The sequence below is a fragment of the Balaenoptera borealis genome (genome assembly GCF_965194805.1).
Source record: "Balaenoptera borealis genome assembly, chromosome: 8".
Taxonomy (NCBI): domain Eukaryota; kingdom Metazoa; phylum Chordata; class Mammalia; order Artiodactyla; family Balaenopteridae; genus Balaenoptera; species Balaenoptera borealis.
In genome coordinates, this window is record NC_138865.1 from 100,114,462 (window position 1) to 100,137,997 (window position 23,536).

The 23,536-nt window shown below is 37.9% G+C and overlaps 1 protein-coding gene across 3 annotated transcripts in view; it reads left to right on the plus strand.

The window, feature by feature from the left end:
- Positions 1-23,536, plus strand: part of MUSK (muscle associated receptor tyrosine kinase) — a 101,273-nt gene that overhangs the window by 65,382 nt on the left and 12,355 nt on the right. For all 3 annotated transcript variants that reach the window (XM_082404264.1, XM_082404265.1, XM_082404266.1), the window contains 3 exons: positions 396-555; positions 16,213-16,501; positions 20,454-20,629. In XM_082404264.1, coding sequence (XP_082260390.1) covers positions 396-555; positions 16,213-16,501; positions 20,454-20,629 — 625 coding nt within the window. The remainder of the gene's footprint in view (positions 1-395; positions 556-16,212; positions 16,502-20,453; positions 20,630-23,536) is intronic.

Sequence of the window (23,536 nt, forward strand, 5' to 3'; positions counted from 1 at the left end):
ATTATTGGCTCCTAGATGGATCAGTGAGGATACCTGGGCTATATGTGCCTCATCCTGCAGCAGGCTAGCTTTGGCTTGTTCACAGGACGTCTAAGAGCAACAAGAAAGCAAGCCACAATGTGCAAGAACTTTGCAAGTCTCTGTGTCTTTCTAAAACATGTCACAAGCCAATCAAGATTCAAAGCATGGAGAAAGATGCCATCTCTTGAAGGAAGAGCAACAAAGTCACATTGCAAGGTCATGGGCATATGGAGAGAAAAGTTGTTGGCAATTTTTGCAATCTACCACATGCCTTTTGATCATAATCCTTATCCTTTTTCTTTCCAGGCAACTGATATGGCATATTAGAAATCCTTGACCTAATTCTATCTTCTTTTTCCCCCTGACTCCACCAGGTTTCTTCTGGGTCCATTCAAGAAAGTGTGAAAGACCGAATAATTGACTCAAGACTGCAGCTGTTTATCACCAAGCCAGGACTCTACACATGCATAGCTACTAATAAGCATGGAGAGAAATTCAGTACTGCAAAGGCTGCAGCCACCATCAGTATAGCAGGTAGGATGGATTTTCACAATTGCATTGCTCCAGGAGAGGAGAGAGTTGGCACTATTCCACAATATCTTTCACTGGGGAAAATCTTTTTTTTTAAATCTCTGACTCCAGTCCCGTTTGGGATATTTCTTCCTCCATAGGGACACTCCAGAGGTTGACCTAGATAATTGATTTTGGCTGATTTGTTGCTTCAAAAACTAGATTCTCAAATACCTGCCCAAGTGATGGGTAACAGCTTCCAGGAGTTCATTTCTTTTTCTTTCATTTTCTTTTCTTCCCTTTCTTCTTCTTTTATTCTTCCCTTCCTGCCTCCCTCCTTCCTTCCTTCCCACCTTTCATCCTTCGTTCCTTTCTTCCTCCCTCCCTCTGTCCCTCCCATTCTTTTTCATTCCTTTCCCTCCCCTCTTTTTTCCCTTCCTCTTCTTTGTTTCTTGGGATTAATCAAACTTTCCAAGGCTCTAAAGAGGAAGTTGGCAGATATTTAACATGGTTGTGCCAGTTTCTGCATGGCTACATTTTGAGGGCATTTTTACTCATGAATATGTGATCTACCTTATGGTCTTTCCCCTTCCTGTTTCATGCAAGTGATAGCAGGACCTACAGGTATTTTCAAGGAAAAGGGCTGACACATGGATTTCTAGGATACTTGTGTTGAGTTATAAAGGTTTATTTTTAAAACTTAAATGTCCCAAAGGCTTCTGAGAACATTTGTGGAATTCCTAGAGATGGAAATAATCCCTGTATCAGGAAATGCCAGGCATGATAATATTCATAGCATGTCTACTGTCCAAGGGTCAGCAGAGAGATGCTTGGCCTCACATGTAAGGCAAGCACTGGTAGAACCTGTGCCCAGGGCCAGCTCCCCGGAGCCTACTATTTCTTATTACAGTGCCACTTCTTAGATCTTCCCTGATGGGGAAATTTCCAGTAATGTTTGTGATTTTTTAGCATGAGGGGAATAAAGACACAGAGAAATACAAAGGGAGCATTGGACAAGGCTGGCCCTCTGAGGCATGCCCATGAAGGAAAGAGATTTCAAAACCAAGGATCTCTTCTGCCTTCTTTTCCAAGGATATATCTGCCTACAGTATCTTGAGACATCATATCAGTTATTTGAGAATTTCCACGAATGGGAAGTCATTTTCCCAGAGAAGGGTGAGATTCTTAAAAGTAAATTCAACTCAATTTAACAAATAATAATAAAATGATTACTATTCACATAGCACTTTGTTGTTTACGAAGCACTCTTACATGCATTTATTAAATACACTGGGCTCAGTCCATTGCGTTAGGTAAAGGATGCAAACTTAATTAATGAATGGGATCATTAGCAATGGAGTCCCAGTTTTCCACGGACTCTCAATCTAAAAAGGAAGTCCATCGGTCACAGACATTATGGCGCAGACTATGTTCTATGCAGAAGCACAAAGTACAACAGCAGACACAAGAGAGAGTTTAAGGGAATCCTTGGGAAAGAGGTACCATTTGAGTTAGAGATGACAAGGTCGAAATGAGTTCAGAAAATAGCAAGTCATGATGGAGACTGAGAGTGAGGTGGAGGATGGGAAGAAAGGTTTGAAATGTGAGCTCTAGCTGGGTTATGAAGAGCCTGAGTAGGTTGACTGTATTCTTCAATCAATGGGAAGTCATTTAATTTTTTTAGAGAAGGCAAGTGATATGATCAGATATATTCTTTATCAAATCGACAGGTGTCGGGTGTCAAAAGATGGGGAGGCATGGCATGCAGTTAGGAGGCTATTCCAGGAGTCTGGAAAAGTCATGAAGGTCTGAACAACAACAGCAACAATTGGTAAAGAGAGAACAGGGGAGATGTGTGAAACCTATCAGGAGAGAAACGATAAGATCTGAAAGTGTTTGAATGAGGTAGAAGGAGTTCAGATGTGTCTGAGATTTTGAGGAAAGTGTCTAGGACAAATAATAACAGATAAAAGAACATGAGAAGGTTCAAGAGATAATAAAACAATTAAATTTTGATGCTTTTTTAATTACTTGGAATGATTCTCACTATCTTATGTTTTATTTGATATTTGATCAAGACCCAGTGTTAAACACATAAATATATATTTATATAACCTATATCTATATATTTACAACGTGTGTGCATGTGTGTTTGTGTGTGCAGAGAGAAGGAGAAACATTTACGTATGAATTCTCAAATCCAAGAAAATAGACTAATCTAATCTAGCTTAGATTAGAATCACCTCTACTGGTTAGAAAAGAAAAATTAATGTTGCTAATCTGAAGAGAGTCTCATTTCAGGTAATTATTCAGTCATTCAAAGATCAATTCCCTGCCACGTTTCTTCCTCCCCTTTCTCCTTGTATCTCTTCCCTACATGGAAAGAGAGAAGGAGTCTTGGATTTATGCGGTGGTGTCCTCTGGACCCGCCCTGGTATTTGGTAAAGTCTACAGCTAGAGAACTAGTGATCTCATCTCTTGGCTTGGTTGGGACCCAGAGGACCTCCCTGTCTGGCTCAGCCCCACTGAGGCTCTTCCTGTAGTAGCACAACCCTCTACATCTCAGTCAAATCCTTCATCGAGCCCCTCTCTAGAGTCTACTCTGCAACGTCTGCATGTAGGTCACCCTGGCTCTCCTTACAATACCAGATATACTAAAAATCCAAGTCAGCTCCTTCCTTAACCCTCATGCAGCCTGAAGCAACTTCTGGATCACTTTCATGTTACACAAAATCCAAAAAAGATTCACACCTACCAACTCAGTTCTGCTGTCTACCCAACCATGTCATGCTACCATTTTTACACTAATATGGCCATCCTATGTCAGGGTAAGAGGTCCCTAAAAGGTTCTCTGCTTTTAGAGTCCCAAATAAGAAGTAGGAAAAACTCCCTCTGTTTTGGCTTTTTCCTTAATTTATCAATATACCTCTCTTCTAGGATTTTGGTCCAGAGAAAGGAATCTATAAAATGTGTATCTGAATTCTTAATTCCCCTACCTTCCACCTTTCTGCAACATACCAAGCTGAAGGGACTGGTCAGGGACTCCCCCTTTAGTGCAGTAACCTTCAGAGCCCACCCATCATAAGTACAAAGACAGGTGTGAAGGCAGTCCTATGATCAATAAAAAGAAGAACCTGATAAAATGGGTTTATCTCCCCCCCTCACAAAGACAGATCCATCACATGACATGATCTCCAAGATGCTGAAAGGACTATAGAGCATAATTACCACCATAGTGTAAACGGCAACATCACCCCTTTCATCCCAGTCCTAGTCCAAATGAGAACCTGATCCAACACCGTTAATAAACAGAATATACCAACAGAGGAAGCTGTAATCCTAAAGAAAATGATGGTATCTTCTGGTGGTAAAAAGAGCCTTAAAGTGTGGACAGGCAGCATAGAAGGGCAATGTCCCAGAATGCAGGGAGAAGTCATTAATGTTGAGAATAGACCAGAGTGAGAATGAAGGCAAGTAGCAATGGCAACCTGGGGGAAAATAGCAGGAGAATTTGCATGGGGAAAGGGATGGTGGGAGCAATGCGTGAGTTGGCACATAGCAGCAGAGAGGGCTGGAAACTTGCCGCAGCAGAGGTGAATGCAGATAGGGAGCAGTGACCCCAGTAGGGGCAATGGTCATGTAGACTGAAACCAGTAATGACTTGACTTTAGCCAATGGGCCTGTAGGTACTGTATTTGAATAATAAATGTGAATCCATCTGTACATAGAAAATAAAGTTACTAAAATGAGTAGAGGGACTCCCTCACGTAGCTAATTCATAAAAAGCTGCAAGGCCCTTTTGTTCATCCCCTGATCTGTTTTTCCTGTTGGATCCCATTTACTATGAGACTTGAAGCTCCCCTACTTTTCCTAAAATTTCCTCAAGCAGATTTAATGAGGGTGTCTCATGAGTGCATTGAAATAAGACCTCTGAACCCCATGAGACACCTGCCATTTTTCTTCCTCTCCTTAACCCGTTCTTTTCAGTCAAAGCTGCTAGATGCCTCATAAAAGTCTCCCTGCCATCACTGAGGAAACTGTTGTACTTCCCAACTCTGGGGTGCTCCCTGAACCAATATTCCAGGGAAGTGAGGCCACTCTGGTGAAAAAGGGATTCATGGAACCACTTTAATTCAGAATCATTTCAAAGCACAGTCTTATGCTTTCCAGATCTCTCAGAGCTTGGTTGTGACATTCGCTCTCTCCACTTCTGCTTTTGGCATCTCTCTCCATTGGCCTCTGATGGGGCTGGCCAGAGGTCCAGAGCCTGGTGCCTCCCCTGGACATTTTGGCAATGCTTCCTTACCCCAAATTCTCCTTTCTCTCATTTCAGCCATCCCCATCCTCCCCTAGTGTTCTGTAGTCAACAGTCCCCTTTGTCACATTCTCTGTGTTTCACTTTGAAGATTTCACTCCATCTGTTTATTTACTCATCCCAGCAGGAAAACTGGAAATAGAAAAATCTGGTCTAGTGCTTAGGATCATGTGTAATGATATTTCTAGTGTTTGAAAGACAACAACAAAAAAAATAAAGATCAGCCTTCATTTTCCCAAAACTCTTCCATGTGTATGCCCAGATTCATATGTATTATTTGAGAAATGTGATATACGTCTTTCTGACTCATTTACATTTGCTGTTAGTCATCAAAAGGAGCCAGAAAAACTTTTGGAACCTCTCCCTATGAACCAGGAAGTTCCATTTCCCCTCCAGTCACAACCTCAAAAGGCTCAAGTTGCAATTTAAACTCAGCAGGATGCTGGGTTATTGGCAAGATGCCTTCTCTTTGTCATCAGCCCTGTGACAGAGACTGGCAAGATACCTCATGATCTCTGTAATGAGCATAGTCCTGGAAGAGCCAAAGGCCATCAAAATAGACACAGGTATTAAATCTACCAAACATTTAAAGAAGAATTAACACCAATCTTTATTACCCTGATACCAATGCCAGATAAGGGCACTACAAGAAAACTAAAGGCCAATTTCCCTGATGAACATAAATGCAAAAATTCTCAACAAAATTCTAGCAAACCAAATTCAACAGCACATTAAAAGAATCACACACCATGATCAAGTGGGATTTATCTCTGAGATGCAAGGATGGTTCAACATACACAAATCAATTAGTGTCATACACCACATTAATAGAATGAAGGATAAAAATTACATGATCCTCTCAATAGATGCATAAAAAGCATTTGACAAAATTCAACATACATTCATAATAAAAACTCTCAGCAAATTGGATATAAGGAACATACCTCACAATAAGGGCCACATATGACAAACCCACCGCCAACATCATACTCAATGGCAAAAGGCTAAACACATTTCCTCTAAGATCAGGCACATGACAAGAGTTCCCATTCTCACCATTTCTGTTCAACACAGTACTGGAAGTCCTAGCCTAAGCAATCGGGCAATAAAAAGAAGTAAAAGGTATCCAAATTGGAAAGGAAGAAGTAAAATTCTCCTTGTTTGCAGATGATACAATCTTATATATAGAAAATCCTAAAGACTCCACTAAAATCTGTTAGAACTAATCAAAGAATTAAGTTTCACATACAAAATCAACATACAGAAATCAGTTTTTTTTAAATACACTAACAACAAAACATCTGAAAAAGAAGAAAACTATCCCATTTACAATAGCACCAAAAACAACAAAATACTTAGGAATAGGTTTAACCTAGGAAGAGAAAGATCTGTATGCTGAAAATTACAAGACATTGATAAGAGAAATTGAAGACACAGATAAATGGAAGATATTCTGTGTTCATGGATCAGAAGAATTAATATTGTTAAAATGTCCACAGCACCCAAAGCTATCTGTGGATTTCATATACTCCTATTAAAATTCTATGGCATTTTTCACAGAAATAGAACAAACAATTCAAAAATTTGTATGGAATCACAAAAAAGTCCCAATAGCCAAGCAACCCTGAGAAAGAAGAACAAAGCTGGAGGCCTCACACGTCCTGATTTCAAGCTATATTACAAAGCTATAGTAATCAAATCAGTATGGGACTGGCATAAAAACAGATGCCTAGACAAATGGAACTGAATCAAGAGCCCAGAAATAAACCCACACATATATGGTCAGTTAATTTATGACAAGGGAGCCAAGAATATACAACGGGGAAAAGATAGTCTTTTCCATAAATGGTTTTGGGAAAACTGGATAACCACATGCAAAAGAATGAAACTGGACCTCTATCTTACAACACTCACAAAAATTAACCTGAAATGAATTAAAGACGTAAACACATGACCTGAAACCATAAAACTCCTAGAAGAAAAAATAGACAGTAAGTTCCTTGACATCAGTCTTGGTGATGATTTTTTTGGATATGATACCAAAAGCATAAGCAACAAAAGTAAAAATAAACAAGTGGGACTACGTCAAACTAAAAAGCTTCTGTACAGCAAAGGAAACCATCAACAAAACTAAAAAGCAACTTATAGAATGGGAGAAAATATTTGCTAATTATATATAAGGCGTTAATATCCAAAATATATAAAGAACACATACAACAGCAAAAAAACCCAAACAATCTAATTTAAAAATGGACAAAGTATATGAATAGACATTTTTCCAAAGAGGACATACAGATGGCAAACAGGTACATGAAAAGGTGTTCAACATCACTATTCATCAGGGAAGTGCAAATCAAAACCACAATGAAATATCATTTCATACCTATTAAGATGGTTATCATCAAAAAAATAAGAGTTAGCAAGTATTGGCGAGAAAGGAACCCTGACCCACTGTTGGTGGAATTGTAAATTGGTTCAGCCACTATGGAAAACAGTATGGAGCTTCTGCAAAAAATTAAAAATAGAACTACCATATGATCCAGCAAACCCACTTCTGGGTATATATCCAAAGGAAATGAAAAGAGGAGATCAAAGAGGTATCTGCACTTTCATGTTCATTGCAGCATTATTCACAGTAGCCAAGATACGGAACAACTTAAGTGTCTGTCAACAGAAAAATAGATAAAGAAGATGTGGTATATACATATAATAGAATATTTTTCAGCCATGATAAAGAAAGAGATTTGGTCATTTGTGACAACATGGATGAAACTTGAGGGCATTGTGCTAAGTGAAATAAGTCAGAGAAAGACAAATACTGTATGATATCACTTGTATGTGGAATCTGAAAAAGTCTGACTCATAGAAACAGAGTACAGTAGTGGATACCAGGGGCAGTGGGGTGGGGGAAAAGGGGAGACATTGATCAAATGGTACAAACTTCCAGTTATAAGATGAATAAGTTCTGGAAATCTAATGTACATCATTGGTGATTACAGTTAATACTGTATTATATACTTGAAAGTTGCTAAGAGAGTTGCATTATGTAACTGTAGCAAATCAACACCTTGTCTACCTTAAACTTACACAATGTTGAATGTCACTTATATCTTAATAAAGCTGGGAAAAATAGACACAGGGATCCAGTAGAGGAAAATCCGTGTTTGTATTTTCCATTCTCAGTGGCATTAATAGGTCCTTCATGAAATACTGAGGTCCAGAGTTCTTTTCTGCTTATTCAGTCTGAGGGTACAGGAATGAGTCTGTGGTCACATCCCTCCTCTAACATAAGCCACTCCTCATTCTACCAACACCCCCACTGTCTGCAATGCCCCTTCTCTGGATTGACCTCAGAGTCTGGGGATTCTGGTCACTAAATTTAAAGCTCAAATGAAAATATGTAGCATAACCAAAGCTGGGCAGTAGGGAGAAATCCGATATGTTAGTATTGGAGTTCCCCACCCTCCCAAAATGGACCATGTGTTTTTATTTTTTTAATTTTTATTGAAATATCATTGATTTACACTGTTGTATTAGCTTCTGGTGTATAGCAAAGTGATTCAGTTATATATATTCTTTTTCATATTCTTTTCCATTATAGGTTATTACAAGATATTGAGTATTGTTCCCTGTGCTATACAGTAGGTCCTTGTTGGTCATCTATTTTATATATAGTAGTGTGTATATTTTAATCCCAAACTCTTAAATTATCCCTCCCCCCCCTTTCCCCTTTGGTAACCATAAGTTTGTTTTCTATGTCTGTGAGTCTATTTCTGTTTTGTAAGTAAGTTCATTGGCATCATAGTTTAGATTCCACCTATAAGTGATACATATATTTGTCTTTGTCTGATTTACTTCACTTAGTATGGTAATCTCTAGGTCCATCCATGTTGCTGCAAAATGGCATTATTTCATTTTTTCTTATGGCTGAGTAATATTCCATTGTGTATATATACCACATCTTCTTTATTCATTCATCTCATATTTTTATTTTCTATATTTTGAGTTGATGTTTCACATTATTACAGAAAAAATTAGAGCTTTGGACTCTTATTTTGTAATCGATATAGCTGATTGAACGTACTACCATGTTTCACACTCTCTCTCATGTCTCATCGTCACACTCCCGTGTCCCCCGCAATGTTCCCCCCCAGTTGTGAGACGTGGGGTGATGTAGCAGGAGCACACGAATCCCTCTATCACCCAGTGTTTCAGCCACGATAGGTAGCAGTGTTCTTACCAACCAAACAGGCCCTGTCCCTTGGCATTTCATGGTGGCTTCATCTGGTTTCCAATGGATTAAAGGTGTTTGTTTTTGTTTTTAATAAAAAGGAAAGGCATAAATGACTAACAGCCAGTAGCCACACTAAATTGCTACCAGCTCTTCTGCAGCTAGGCTCAAGAGGTAAGCATTCTTTTTACAATCAGGCAGCTTTTTTATATTAGATTGGCTGTATGTTTTAGAAGAGAGACAACATTTTATTGGCTTTTCCAGATAATGGAAAAGATACTACAAATATTGATGACTGTTGGAAGTTTTTGAAAATTTTTAAAAATCTAGTTTTGAGATAAAAGCACTTGTTTATAATCGGAGGCTGTTGGACCCCTTCCCTGCTCCCCACTCTCCCCGCCCCACAAAAAAGAAAATGTGACTGGAGAAATTTCTGTACGAAACACATGGAAGCCTAGTGAATCATCCTTTGATTCTCTTAATATTCTTGAAAAGACTGAGCACCCTTAAATGACCTTGATTTTTTTTTTCCTCATTTGTCCTTGAAATAGAAGCCTATCTAAGCTTAGTATCTCTTCCCAAGTTCTATGGCTGGATTCTCTTTGGCTCTGGTTGATCTCCATGGTATTGAATCCTCTCTTTCACATCTTAAATTGAGGGCTCTTTCATATACATAACCTTGGCCTTTTCATATTTCAACAGGTTTTCCCTGCTCAGCTGCTGTTAGATTCTGCCTTTACCCCTTCCAAATTCTATACCTTTTTCTCTGTAAGAATTTCCTCCTGTTTCTTCCATCTGTTCTCTCCAGAAAATGTGGGGCCCCTTGTTAAAAAATTATTAAGTGTTTCAAGATGGTAACAGCAGAATATTAAATTAAGCATGGGGCCCTTCTGAGTGTGGGACGCTGTGTGACCACGTGAAGCCAGTGGGTCTGTGAGAATCACAGCTCCACCACCCTCTTCCTGTTCAACCTCCACTTCTTGCTTTCTTGATGCAAAGTCCTTGGGTGGCCAACAGAGGGAAATTCTGACCTATGATACTGCCTGGGCTAATGCAGCCACGGTTGACTCAGCTTGGAAAGAAGAATTCAGTTCCTGGAGACATTTAATATTTTCTTACTCTCCTTCTCCAAATCTGCCTGTTAATGCAGTATCTGGCCTCCTAGCAGAAGCAGGGAACTTGTCAGAAACTTAGAGATTAGAAGAATGAAAATTATCTGTTACAAACCTTGAGATGAAAATGTACTAACTTTTGTTTCTTTTCCCCTTTAATTTGATTTCCTGTGGAAACTTCCTTTCCTGTTACTAGAATGGAGGTAAGATATTGTTGTTATACCAATGTTTTGTTTCGCTTTGTTTGACATGCCATTTATTGAGTATCTATTATTCGTTGAGTACTGTAATCTTTCAGAAAACTTTCTAATTTCTAATCCTTTTCATACTCTCACAAAATGATGATGAAGATGAAGAGAGGCAACATCTGTTGAATACTTACTATGTATCAGGCACTGTGCTAAGAGCTTTACATGCATTTTAAAAATTTATCCTCAGGACATGAAATAGGTGCTAGTATTATCCCTATTGTACAGAAAAGAAACTAAGAGAGTTACTTTGAACTGGAGAGTACACATGACTTACACAGTATATGATAGGCTTGGAAAAGAGACACAGAACTGACTCCCAAAGCCTCCCTCATAGCTTTATCCTGCAGATAAGAAAGTAACACCATGTAATATAACACTGTGACACTTACAGCATCTTATCTGCATAAAATTGCCTTTCATAAAAACTCTGTGATGTGTAAAATTTCATCTAATTTTACAAATGATGAAACTGAGATTTAGAATGGTTCATTACTAACAATAATAGCAGTTAAGTTTTGCAGGGCATTTTTGAGTACCACTGTTCTCATATTAATGTTTCAGCAACTTTATGGGGCAAAAACTATCATCCCTCTTTCTTTATATGAGGAACCTGAGGCACAAGAGTTGTCCAGACCACATAGATAACTGCAAAGCCTCAATCTGAGCTCAGACAGACAGACTCGAGAACACAGATTCATACCTACGATGCTAATCCAGGTAGCACAGCAACTGAGCAGGACCTGCAACTCAAGCCATTGATTCTAATTCCATGGAATGAAATAATTCATTGCATAAGAAAATTTAGTTTGCTCTCAATCTTTTTCCCAATTCATATAGCTTTGATGCATTTGTTTACCTAATAAATAGGTATTGAGAAAGAGTCCTGACCTGAAGGATTCTACAGAGAAGCTGAATATCTACTGAAGGGATATACAACACAAACACGGGAAAAGGTAAATTAAAATGCAGGCCAACCACAGAAGAGATGCCATCTTTCATTCATACACCTCTTTCATTCAGCACACCTGTCTTCTCTGGGCATCTTTAAAACACTCACTCTATTCCTGGCACTATATTGGAAAGTGGTAAAACAAAACAAATTGTACATATTCCCTGCACGCAAGGAATTTACATTTTACTAGGGGACCGACACACACACACACACACACACACATTAGTTACAAGGCAACATAATAATGGAATCGTGCACAAATTCCAAGGGCTCAAGAACAGAAATAAATCATTCACATGCAACTAAATGCAAATGAAAAGAATTTTAACTGATTATAGTCAAATAAATGCTAACTAATGAAAATTCCATACCATTTTTCACTTGTGATAACACAAGCACTTTTGGTTTTCTGCAAAGGGCTAGATAGCAAGTATGTGGCTTTGTGGGCCATACGGTCTCTGTTGCAACTGCTCAGCTCTGCTGTTGCAGCACAAAAGGAGCCATAGACAATTTGTAAATGGATGAACTTGGCTCTGTTCCAATAAAATTTTACTTCTGGCCACTGAAATTTGAATTTCATATAATTTTCACTTCTTCTTTTGATTTTTTTCAACCATCTAAAAATGTAAACCCCATCCTTAGCTCACAGGTGGTATAAAAATAGGCAGTAGGCCAATTCGACTTGTGGGTTCTATTTGCCGATCCCTGTCATAGAGAATGAATCATATACAAAGACACTAGGCATGAAAGGATAAAAAGAATTCCAGTTTGCTTTGGAAGTTTAGAGTGGCGTAGGGCCCTGGCCATCACATTTGTTGGGAAAGTACAATGGGAGCCTGGCAGTTGCTGTAGAAGAAAGAAGATGTGTCGCTATCAGAGGAGAGGTCTCGTTCTCAAGTGTGCCAGCCCTAGGGAGGGCAGGAAAAGAAGGTGTGGAGTTTCCGCTGGGGGAGTGGGGTTGTCCCAACCAACCATGCCATGGCTGGTCATCTGGATGTGCCCTTGGACAACGTATTATATTATGTGTTCAAAGGGAAGAGACGTTGCCCTCATAGAAACTGGAAGATCACATTTTAAAACAGTGGACCCCTGAACAATTCAGGGGTTAGGGGCACCAACCAGCATGCCCTATAACTTTAGAGTTGGCTGTCTGTCTATGTGGTTTCTCCATATCCATGTTCTGCATCCTTGGATTCAACCAACTACGGATGGGATCGTGTAGGACTGTAGTATTTATTGAAAATAAACTGTGCATAAGTGGACCCATACAATTCAAATCCATGTTGTTCAAGGGTCAACTGTATTCCACTGAATGTCATTCATACATACATTTAATGTATGTATGAACACATTCATACATACATTAAAGCAGAGAGAAAATAAAAGCAAAAGGTGTAGTGAGAATCCTTTAAATATTCCATCTGACCAAGGAGAGCTGTCTGCTATAAAATAAGTTAGAAGGGGGACTTGGGGTCAAATATCAGTTGTTGCCTCCAAAAAGAGAAACTGTTCAGAAAGAGAGGTCAGCCAGGTTCAGTCTGTCAGGAGACAAGAGAGGGACTGGCTGCATGTGCAAGATTAACCAGAATTTTTGGAGGTAGTCCAGCGGATCATTCCAAAACAACCAGCATTCTGCGAACACATCCCTGTGACCTCTGCCCCACTGTTCACAGGAGCAACAGGACCAGCTGCCTCTGCTGTTACTCCATCCACAGTCCCAAGATCTGCATGTGGAGAAATACGACTTCAGCTGGACAGAAAGGGCACCCATCACTTGCACAAGACAAAAGACACCAATGGAAATTTTTTGCATTCATCTTGTTCCCTGGGTTTTGCCGTGACCTCCTTAAAAGAAATTTTTTAAGTGATAGGCTTAGAAGGATGAGGGAAAAAATGGCCCCATTGGCCTCCATATCTTGCCTCTGAAATTTGATCACTGCATAAAATTTGAGGTTTCTAAGTCAGCAGAACAGGGGAGGAAATTGTTCCAACTCTGACTGAAACTGTGACTGGGCAGTCTCTTTATGTATGTATGTGTGTGTGTGTATATATATATATATAGTAAAAGGGAAATTAAAATACAGGCCACCCGCAGAAGACATGCCATCTTTCATTCGCACACTGTTCAGCACATGTGTCCTCCCTATGTATTTTTAAACCACTCACTCTATTCCTGTATATATATATATTTGGTCCTATATATCCCTTACCTTGTGGGGCTAATCCAAGCAAAGATGTACTACCAAAGCTAAGTCTTTAATGCTCCCAGAACATCACAGAGACATAGAAAATTAATAAGAACCATATACTTTGTATCTGTATGGTTTTTCCCAGCATGCAAAGGCTTTTCACAGGCTAGTTATCTTCAAGCTGGTAGGAAGACAAATCAAAATGGAAACCAAGATCTTCTCATTTCTATTCAAAACGTATTCTGCTTTTTCTTTTTTCTTTTTTTTTCTTTTGCATTATATAGCTAATGTTCAAAAATCAGTGAGGACTCCATACTATTAATTCACATTGAGGTCGTTCTAAAGATTTTTCCAGGGCTTTTTAAAAGAGAAGCAGCAGAAATTCAGAAAAAAAGAATTGGTTCTTAATTAATTATTAATAATCCTTATCTCTGAGGCTATTTTCATTTTTTCTTTTGTGTAAGTTTTCTTAGTTTCCAGTGTTTTCTTTTAAATGTGTTTTGCTTATGTAATTAAAGAAAAAAATCATGAATTTTTTAAATTAAAAATATTCATGGAAAAATAAAGAAGTGTCATGCAGTAGTTAACACATGACCGTGCAACATGGATGAATAATTCTCAGCTCAGAGACACTAGGAGAAATATTCAACTTTTACATGATATAGTTTTTTATAAATTTATTTATTTATTATTTATATTTGGCTGTGTTGGGTCTTCGTTGCTGCACGGGCTTTCTCTAGTTGCGGCGAGCGGGGGCTACTCTTTGTTGCGGTGCACGGGCTTCTCATTGCAGTGGCTTCTCTCGTTGCAGAGCATGGGCTCTGGGCATATGGGCTTCAGTAGTTGTGGCACACAGGCTCAGTAGTTGTGGCTCACGGGTTCTAGAGCACAGGCTCAGTAGTTGTGGTGCACGGGCTTAGTTGCTCCACGGCATGTGGGATCTTCCCGGACCAGGGCTTGAACCCGTGTCCCCTGCACTGGCAGGTGGATTCTTAACCACTGCGCCACCAGGGAAGTCCCTATAGTTTTCTTCTAAGTGAAAAGAGTCACACCTGCTCTTATCCATCCTCTCTTTTTATGGAAGGATTATCAATATGTGTGACCATTTTGTAAGCCAGTTTGGGGTATTTCTAATTGTTAGGTATTATTATTCAGTTTCTTAAAGCACAGTATCCTTGCTTCTCTAGAACTTTCTTAGTGTCAGCATACCCTGAGTTCCCTCAGAGGTTGAGTCATGAGCTATTTCTCTGGGTGTTTTCTCAACCCTATAGGGCCCAAGTTTTCATGGGAGTTTTGCATTTTCTTATTCAAGGCCTTCATTTAAAAAATCCCCAATGAATTACAGGTAATGCAATAAAATTCATGTTGACTAATTAGTAGAATGCTAGTATGAATTAGAGAATGATTCTATGTTACAAAACATCATTTTAAAATATAGTATTTCACAGAAGTTCATTGTTTTACCTGAATGAGTTGTATCTCATTTAATAGATTTGCTTCAAAGACCAGTCAATGATGTTTCTAATCAACTTTTCAAATTCAAATGGGGTCTGTTAGCAACTTAATCCCCACAAATTCCAATTTGTTTAATTTTCTTTCCTTGAAATCCTTTATATAAAGATAATGAAATGCTAAATTCCAACAGATGTACAAATCTAAATGAGAGTGCAACTTGAATTTGCTGTCATTGTTAATGAGATATCTGATGGAAGGCATAAGGATATATTGAGACCATTACAGTGCCTGCACATAATAAGTGCTCAATAAATATCTGTCAGGTGAGTATACGAGTTATTATAATTCCCAGCATTGCATTAAGGAAGCAGTGGATATGTGGAGGGACTACCAGCTGCGTTTTCCATTTTTCTTATTGTCCTCTTCAATTGTTATAGCAGACAAGCTTTTAATCTTATTGCTATGCTAACACTTATATTACCAATGAACACACAATAACCTGGGTTCAGGATAATTACTTACATCACTTTACAGATTAGGACATTGTCAGAGACCAGATGACTCTCCCCAAGACATGTGGTGAGAAAATAGCAAAAGTGAAGATGCTACTTAGCTCCTCTGAGAGCCATAGCCAATGCTTTCTCCTCCCTGTGTGGCTTTCTTCTTATTCTTTAATGGAATGCTGGGAAGATGTGTGAGTGAGAGAATCTGATTTTGGAAGATGTGCCACAAAATTCAAATCCTTAACTATCATAATGTTTAAATAAACTATGTTCATCAAGCTGCAAGCTCTTTGGATCAGAGCAATTACTACGTTCAGTCACTTATTAATCATGATGATGAATATATTTTTTAGATGTATTTATTTGCTATGTCCGCTTATATGTAACAAATGTGGAGTCAAATTTTATTTATGATGGAAACAATAAAAATTCTCCCATCCATTCTGGCCTTGAGTGTTTCCAAAGCTTTCCACATCCATTATCACATTTGATCCTCTTCATAGCCCTCTGGAGTAGCTAGAGGTAATATAATTGCTGCTGGTAATGAAGACAATATTCAGATGGAACGTTTCAACCAATTTCCTGGTGCAATCTTCTATTTCTGTGATGCAGATGTGGAAATGGAAAACAAACAAAAAGGCAGATGGAATGCTAAAAAATAGCATGTGATCAGAAATGTTGTTCACTGCTTCTTTCAGTAAACCACAGAAAGATAACAAAGGCTACTGCGCCCAGTACAGAGGGGAGGTGTGTAATGCTGTCCTGGCAAAAGATGCTCTTGTTTTCTTCAACAACTCCTACGCAGACCCTGAGGAGGCCCAAGAACTACTGGTCCACACTGCCTGGAATGAACTGAAAGCAGTGAGCCCATTCTGCCGGCCGGCTGCTGAAGCTTTACTGTGTAACCACATCTTCCAAGAATGTAACCCTGGGGTGGCACCTACTCCTACACCCATTTGCAGGTAAAATTTACGAAATAAATAAATGGGGAAATTCTGTTTGTCTGTCTGCCAACAGGAAAAGTTTTCAAAAGAGGAAGTTGTTATGTGCAAGAGTAAAGGCAAAAGCTGGCTTTTGTCCAAAATATAAGGTAATTAATTGGACAAAATTCCTACCATGTGAATGACTGGTGAAACCCTATTATACAAGGGCTCTAAGTTAGAAAATGTCATAAAAGGTATAATATTCTATTATATTTGTATATTTCTATTATATTTGTTATTGTTATTGTTCACATTATTATCATATTCATAAACATCCCTGCTTTCTAGGAAGTAAAAAACAAAATCCCAAACTAATATGGACCTCATTAGTAAGCCAAGATAGAGAAAATAAAGACTACATATCAAGTATTTCAGCATTATTTGCCAATAAATATGAGATCTTGGTGAGCATGTCAGAATATTAAAATACATTCCACCCAATATTCTAATTTAAGTACTGACACTCTTGTGTCATGGGGGGTGGAAGGAGTAGAAACAGTTATAAAACAGATATTTCTTTAAAACCCCCTACTCTTTAAACACTGAAATTTATAAACCGACTTTCAATAGAATTATCTTTGCCTTTATTTACTTCTTGTGTAGAAAAGACAGGAATCAATGTAGCTTTTGAGCTAAATGGAACAAAGTTCAAATACTGTTTTGTACTGCTTTCTAGATGCGCTGACATATGACCTCAGCTAAACTTCAGTTTCCTCGTCTGCAATAGAGCTGAGAGGATTAAAGGATAAATTGTACCCAGGGTATATATTAGAAACTGGATGGATACTGTTTGCTTTTCAAGAAAACACATGAAGACTACCAACACAGCACATTTCCAACTGTTTTGATAAAACCAGGAACTATTTAAATATTGAAATAGTTTTAAGGCATTCTATTTAGTATAAAAGGACTACAGAGGTCATTAAAATAGAGTGCTCCATTCTTCAACTTACTGCAGATTTTGAGGGTTTGGAGACATTTTAAGACTAATATAGGGACTTCCCTGGCAGTCCAGTGGTTAAGACTTCGCCTTCCAATGCAGGGGGTGCGGGTTCGATCCCTGGTCAGGGAGCTAAGATCCCACGTGCCTCGCGGCCAAAAAACCAGAACATAAAACACAAGCAACATTGTAACAAATTCAATAAAAACTTTAAAAATGGTCCACATCAAAAAAAATTTTTTTTTAATTACTTAAGACTAATATAATTTGTTGTTTCTTCACTTAAGATTATATTTTCATCAGACATGACATCTAAGTATCTTTTGAGGAACAATGAGAATTAAAATTGAATTGTATCTTCATATGCTAGCACAAAATAAATTTATTGAGTAATTTCCCAACATTTATGCCCTAGATCAGTTTACATGCATAGGCCACAGATGTTCTTTCTCAAGATTGAAAATAATTTAACTTTTTTGTTTTTTTAGAAAAAAATCCCATTCACTGAGATTTCAAATTTATTAGAATAGCATAGTTAATTAACTCTTAAATCTGTGAGCCATTTGTAGTGTACTTAAATTTTTTTCTTAATTCCACCTGTTATTTAAACAAGTATTTTTTAAAATTAATTTATTTATTTATTTATTTTTGGCTGTGTTGGGTCTTTGTTGCTGTGCGCAGGCTTTCTCTAGTTGTGGCGAGCGGGGGCTACTCTTCGTTGTGGTGCGCAGGCTTCTCATTGCGGTGGCTTCTCTTGTTGTGGAGCATGGGCTCTAGGCACAAAGGCTTCAGTAGTTGTGGCATGCGGGCTCAGTAGTTGTGGCGCACGGGCTTAGTTGCTCCGCAGCATGTGGGATCTTGCTCGACCAGGGCTCGAACCTGTGTCCCCTGCATTGGCAGACAGATTCTTAACCACTGCGCCACCAGGGAAGTCCCTGAGTATTTTTTTTAATCTGAAAATTGTTTCTACTTTTTTAATCCTTGTAAACAATTTATTCACATTGGGGTTGAAAAATATAGTCTAGAAATTTTCACATTTTTATACTTCATTAAGGTTTTCTTTTTTCTTATGTATAATCAATAATTGTTTAAAAAATTAGACATTTACAAAGACTTGGGAGTAGATTTCATTATTTTCTTTCCTATAAGTAATATAAAAAGAATGGATAATATGACTTCATCATCAGACTTATGTCCTTTTTATTTTAAGAATGTTTTCTTATAGTATATCTCTGAGTATTTTTCTATTTTTTTATGTGCTCTAGTTTCTTGCTGGGAAACATTGTTATTTGTACTTTGAATTTCTTGCTTGCTTCTCCCTCTCAGTTATCTCCTTACTCACTATTTTCATCTTTCTTTCTGCATTCAGTTAGAACTTCTAAAGTTTTCCCCTATTATTTGTTCAATATCTTGCCGTGCCATTTCTTTCTCAATGAAGATTTCACTTGTTTCTGTGAAACAAAGTTGTTTTCACTTCTTTGTGGTCTTTATTTTCTTCAGTCACTACCATGTTTAACTTAACCTAGTTTTCACTCTATTTTGCATTTCATCTTGATTTTTTTTTTCCCCGTGGAAAACTCTTCTGTAGAGGCCATGCTTCAGTGCATGTCAATGAAAACAAAACAATTTTTTAAATTCTCTAACGTGTCTTTCCATGTATAATAAAAAACAATTTTCCCAGGTATTTGCTTTCTCCACATAATGTGGGCTAAAAAGTTCTTTCATATGTCCCGTATTGCTTTTGCACAGTTTAACTGTAACATCTGAATGCAGAAAGATTTGCTTATATGACCCAAGGATGGGACCAGGCATAAGAAGAAGCAAGCCAAACAATGTTTCTCCAGTTCTTCAGCGTCTCAGAAGCCTGAAAGCCCCATTGTTCCCTCTTCCTTTGCAGACATATTAGGAATCTACATTCCACTGTTGTACTCATGACTCCCATTATATCCCATCACATTAGTATGCACAGCCCTTTCATTCTGCACATGCTCAGTTGGTCCATATTGGCAAGTGGTTGCCTGGGAAAGCAGGAGTGTAGGCATGAGTAGTAAAAATATATATACATGTATATATAACTACACATACACACGAATGTACACACTCACACAAAATTTCCTCCTCTTTTATACTTCATATATTTAATGAATGATATTACTATTATTATCCTTAATTTCTTTAATTATCTTTAATTTCCTCTTATTATGAATCCCAAATATCTTAATTTGGAACTAACTTGATTTTTCCTATGTAGTCTATCCTATATCCTGTAAGATAAGCTTGAACAAATATTAATCCACAAAATTCTAATTAGTCCAACTAGTCTACCTAATCTTTCTTCAGCCTTTTCACTCAGTACAACATAGAGATGAACATTGCAGCTTCGTATTCACACAGACCTTACTCTAGCTTTCTCAGATGAAAGCACACACAGCAATGGGATAGGACTCAGCTCCTCCAAGGGTAGGGCTGGGTAAGGACTCCCAAGCCCTCCTATAACCTTTCAGGAAGGTGATGCTATTCTGTTTTAGGGAACAAAGCACACAGAGACACAGACTGTGTTCCTCAGGCCCTGCCCATTAGCCCCGAGATTACAGAAAAACCTCCCAGGTTGGAAACTGCTTGACAATGATCTTTTAAAGCTCTGCGTACCTTGTTTCTGTACCTTTGTAGTTACTTTAATATGAAGTTAAGAGAAAACATATCTGGGATTCCTAATCCATTACCTTTTGAACTTGAAAGTTCTTTTCCCCAGTAGCATTAGTGATGTTTTAAAAACAAAACAAGACAGCATTTCATCACAAGGGATAATATACTATATATTTCATAACTTCTCACATTATTTACAATAAAAGGATCTTTACAAAAACACTTTTGCAAGAACAAACAGTGTACTATGATGATGTTTTGAAAATATGGGATTTAGGATCCGCCACCAATTTGGCTTCAACGTGCTATGATTCATCAAATTTTGTTCTCCCTAAATTATTTTAGAGAATACTGCCTGGCAGTAAAGGAGCTCTTCTGTGCACAAGAATGGCTAGCGGTGGAAGAAGAGACCCCCAGGGGACTCCACAGATCTGGGATACATCTGCTCTCCATGCCGGACTGCAACAAACTCCCCAGCATGCACTGGGACCCCATGGCCTGTACCAGACTGCCATATTTAGGTAACAGAGTTCTCTCGAGACTTTGGAGGTTCAGAGAAATTTACTATTTTGAGGAAACTGAGGTGTGAATTTAAATCTCCTAACATTCCTAGGCATTTCCAATTTTTTTTTGAGTTCTGCCTTCCTTCCATACCTCATAACAGAATCCTACTGCTATCCTAATTGCACCGGTTAGCATAAGGATTTATTCCATTTGTTCTAAAAGAAATTAAAGAGCACTTTTCGCTGCTGCTTGAGATCTTACCTTACTTCATAAGCAGATCTTATGAGAGCTCATAACATTTTATGGAATGTGCAGAGAAATGGCCAAGAAACAGTTCATATTTTGTCAGAGGAGTGGAATAAAGGCATAAAGTCCTCTTTCTTAGCCAAGGAAGCAGATTTTTCAGCAGGCAAAAATAAGCCATATGTTTGCAAATGCTGATCTCATAAAACAAAGCTGAATGGCTGCATGTTGCTTTAATGAACTTCATTTGTAAGGAACTATGTGGTGAGCCCTAACAGCTGTTTTAATTTCAAAGATGCAATCCTTTCGCATTCGAATGCGAAGAATGTTTTCCCATTTTATATTAAAAAGCTGAAAGAGAACTTGCATTTCTTAGCACTCTCTCACAGAACACAGGAGTTATCTGGATGCTCACTTAAAACAAATTTTTATCCTTTCCCCTTCAGATTATAAAAAAGAAAACCTAACAAGTAAGTAATTTTGTTTGTGCCCTTGAAACGTTATGTGTATATAACTGGATTCATGCATGCGTATTTACACCCATATTTCATGATGTCCAGAACAGGATGTACGGTCCCTCTCAAAGTCTTTTCACTATACTCACCCAGGGTAGAATATGAAGGAAGATCATTGGAGATCCCAGTTTATAGCTACTAATTAGGCCATGGAGAGCACCATATTTAGTGAATGATACAAATCCCATCTCCTACCTCAAGGTTACTAAGTTGCTTTATCCCTTCTATGGCTATAAAATAAGCCAATTTAAAATATCACCTTTTGATTTTGCATTCATGATTTTTGTATCATCCAATAGTATAAAGTTTACAGGGTCAAATCAAATGGTTTTAAAAGGGTCATCTCAAAATCTCTAGGAAAGAATTCAAGAAGGTTGCTTGAAAAGGGGTGTCCTAGAAACTAACGTGTATCAGATGGTACGTTAAGCCTACCAGAATGCAGAAATCTTCAGAATGAAATTAGAAATTTTTTTCATGTCGACTAACTTCCTTTGATTTTCATGTTCAAGGCTCAAATCATATTCATTTCTTGGGCTAGATATTCCAGGCCTAATTGTTTCTGCACTTGGCTAAATGCCAGGACTTGATTTTACCAGCTTACTTAAACGACTAAGACTTAAAATATTGAAAGAAAGAATGCTACTGGTCACAACTGAATCACTCAGAGCTAGGAAACAAGAACAGCTTTGGAAAACCCTAAAAATCTATTATTCTGGAAACCTGTTGAATTGTCATTCCCAACTTGAAAGAATGAAAAAGAAATGTTTCAATTCTTTGTCACAGAAGCAACCAAAGTTAACTTTGATTGGACTTTTAATTGATGACTGTGATGTTTGTTATCCTTTGATTGTTTACTCATTCATCCAGTCAAGCGTTCATTGAGAGTTTACTGTATGAAAGGTGCTGACCTTCAATCCTAGATTAGACAGAAATAAGACACACAAAAGCATCCAGATTTCTGCCTTCTACACTGATTATAAGGACTTGTGAGCAGCATAGATTAGCTAAATCATTTTATGAAATCTTTGTTATATGTAAGAAAATGAACTCCAGATGTCATAAACTGATCGTTTCATCTGACCATATGGTGAGGAATGTCTAAAAATATGTTCCCCTAGTTAAATACAATTATCAAAGAAATTGGCTTTAGCTCTTCAGGTAGGTCAGTCATTGAACAGAGAAGTCATCCTTATTAGGTAGACTGTCTCATATTCTGTGGGAGTGTGTAAAGCCCTCAAATATTTCTTGGAGAGTCTCTTGAATTCTGAGTAAACTCTAAAGGATATTACCAGTTCCCTTTGAAGGGTGATGGAAGATTTTTTTTAATCATTAGTTTATCTTTTGGATATTTCCTTCTTGCTTCCCTTCTCCCTGTCTTTTAATGATTGCTCCTACTTTCATATTAGCATTAAGTTTAGCTCTCCATTTTAAGCCCCCCTCCCCACTCATCTTGGATTGATTTTTTAAATCTTCGAATGACTCAGTTCACAGAAAGTCAGAGCAGCTTTCAAACCATCACAGCGGAGCCTGGGAAGTCTGTTACATCCACCACTGCTGTGATGCTTGATGAGAAATGCTGTCATTGGTCCTGCACGAATGTTTTACTGCTGTGCTAACATTCTTCTAGTTACAGGTGCCTGCTTGAGTCACAGGGGTGACCAAACTTGGTCTCCACAGGCTTCAAAACCACTTGCTTAGCCACTGGTGCTCAGGGCATAATCACTGCTTCCATGCCTAGACTAAGAAGTCATACGTAGGCATCCCTTATAATCTCTGCTTTTACAAGTGTCCTATTTCAAATGGCTTCAGGCATCCACTGCAATGAAAGTTTTCCTTTGACTCTGTGATGTGTTATAATAATATAGTTCCTTCTAAGAAATCATTTTTTTTACTATATTGCAGTCAATTTCTAATATTTCATTTAGGATCTTTTAAATCTATGCTCTATAATCTGCACTTTTCTTTTGTGCTAACACTGTCAGGTTGTGATATTACTATTATAATAACTTGCTAAAACAATCTGAAAGATTTTTCTCTTACTGGAATATATTATAAAACTGTGAAAATTGTATCTCTTCCAAGACTGAAAGACTGTAACCATAATTCTATAATGACTTAAATTTCCTGGTTATGGCTAGTTTCAGATTTTCTAATTCTTCAAATTTG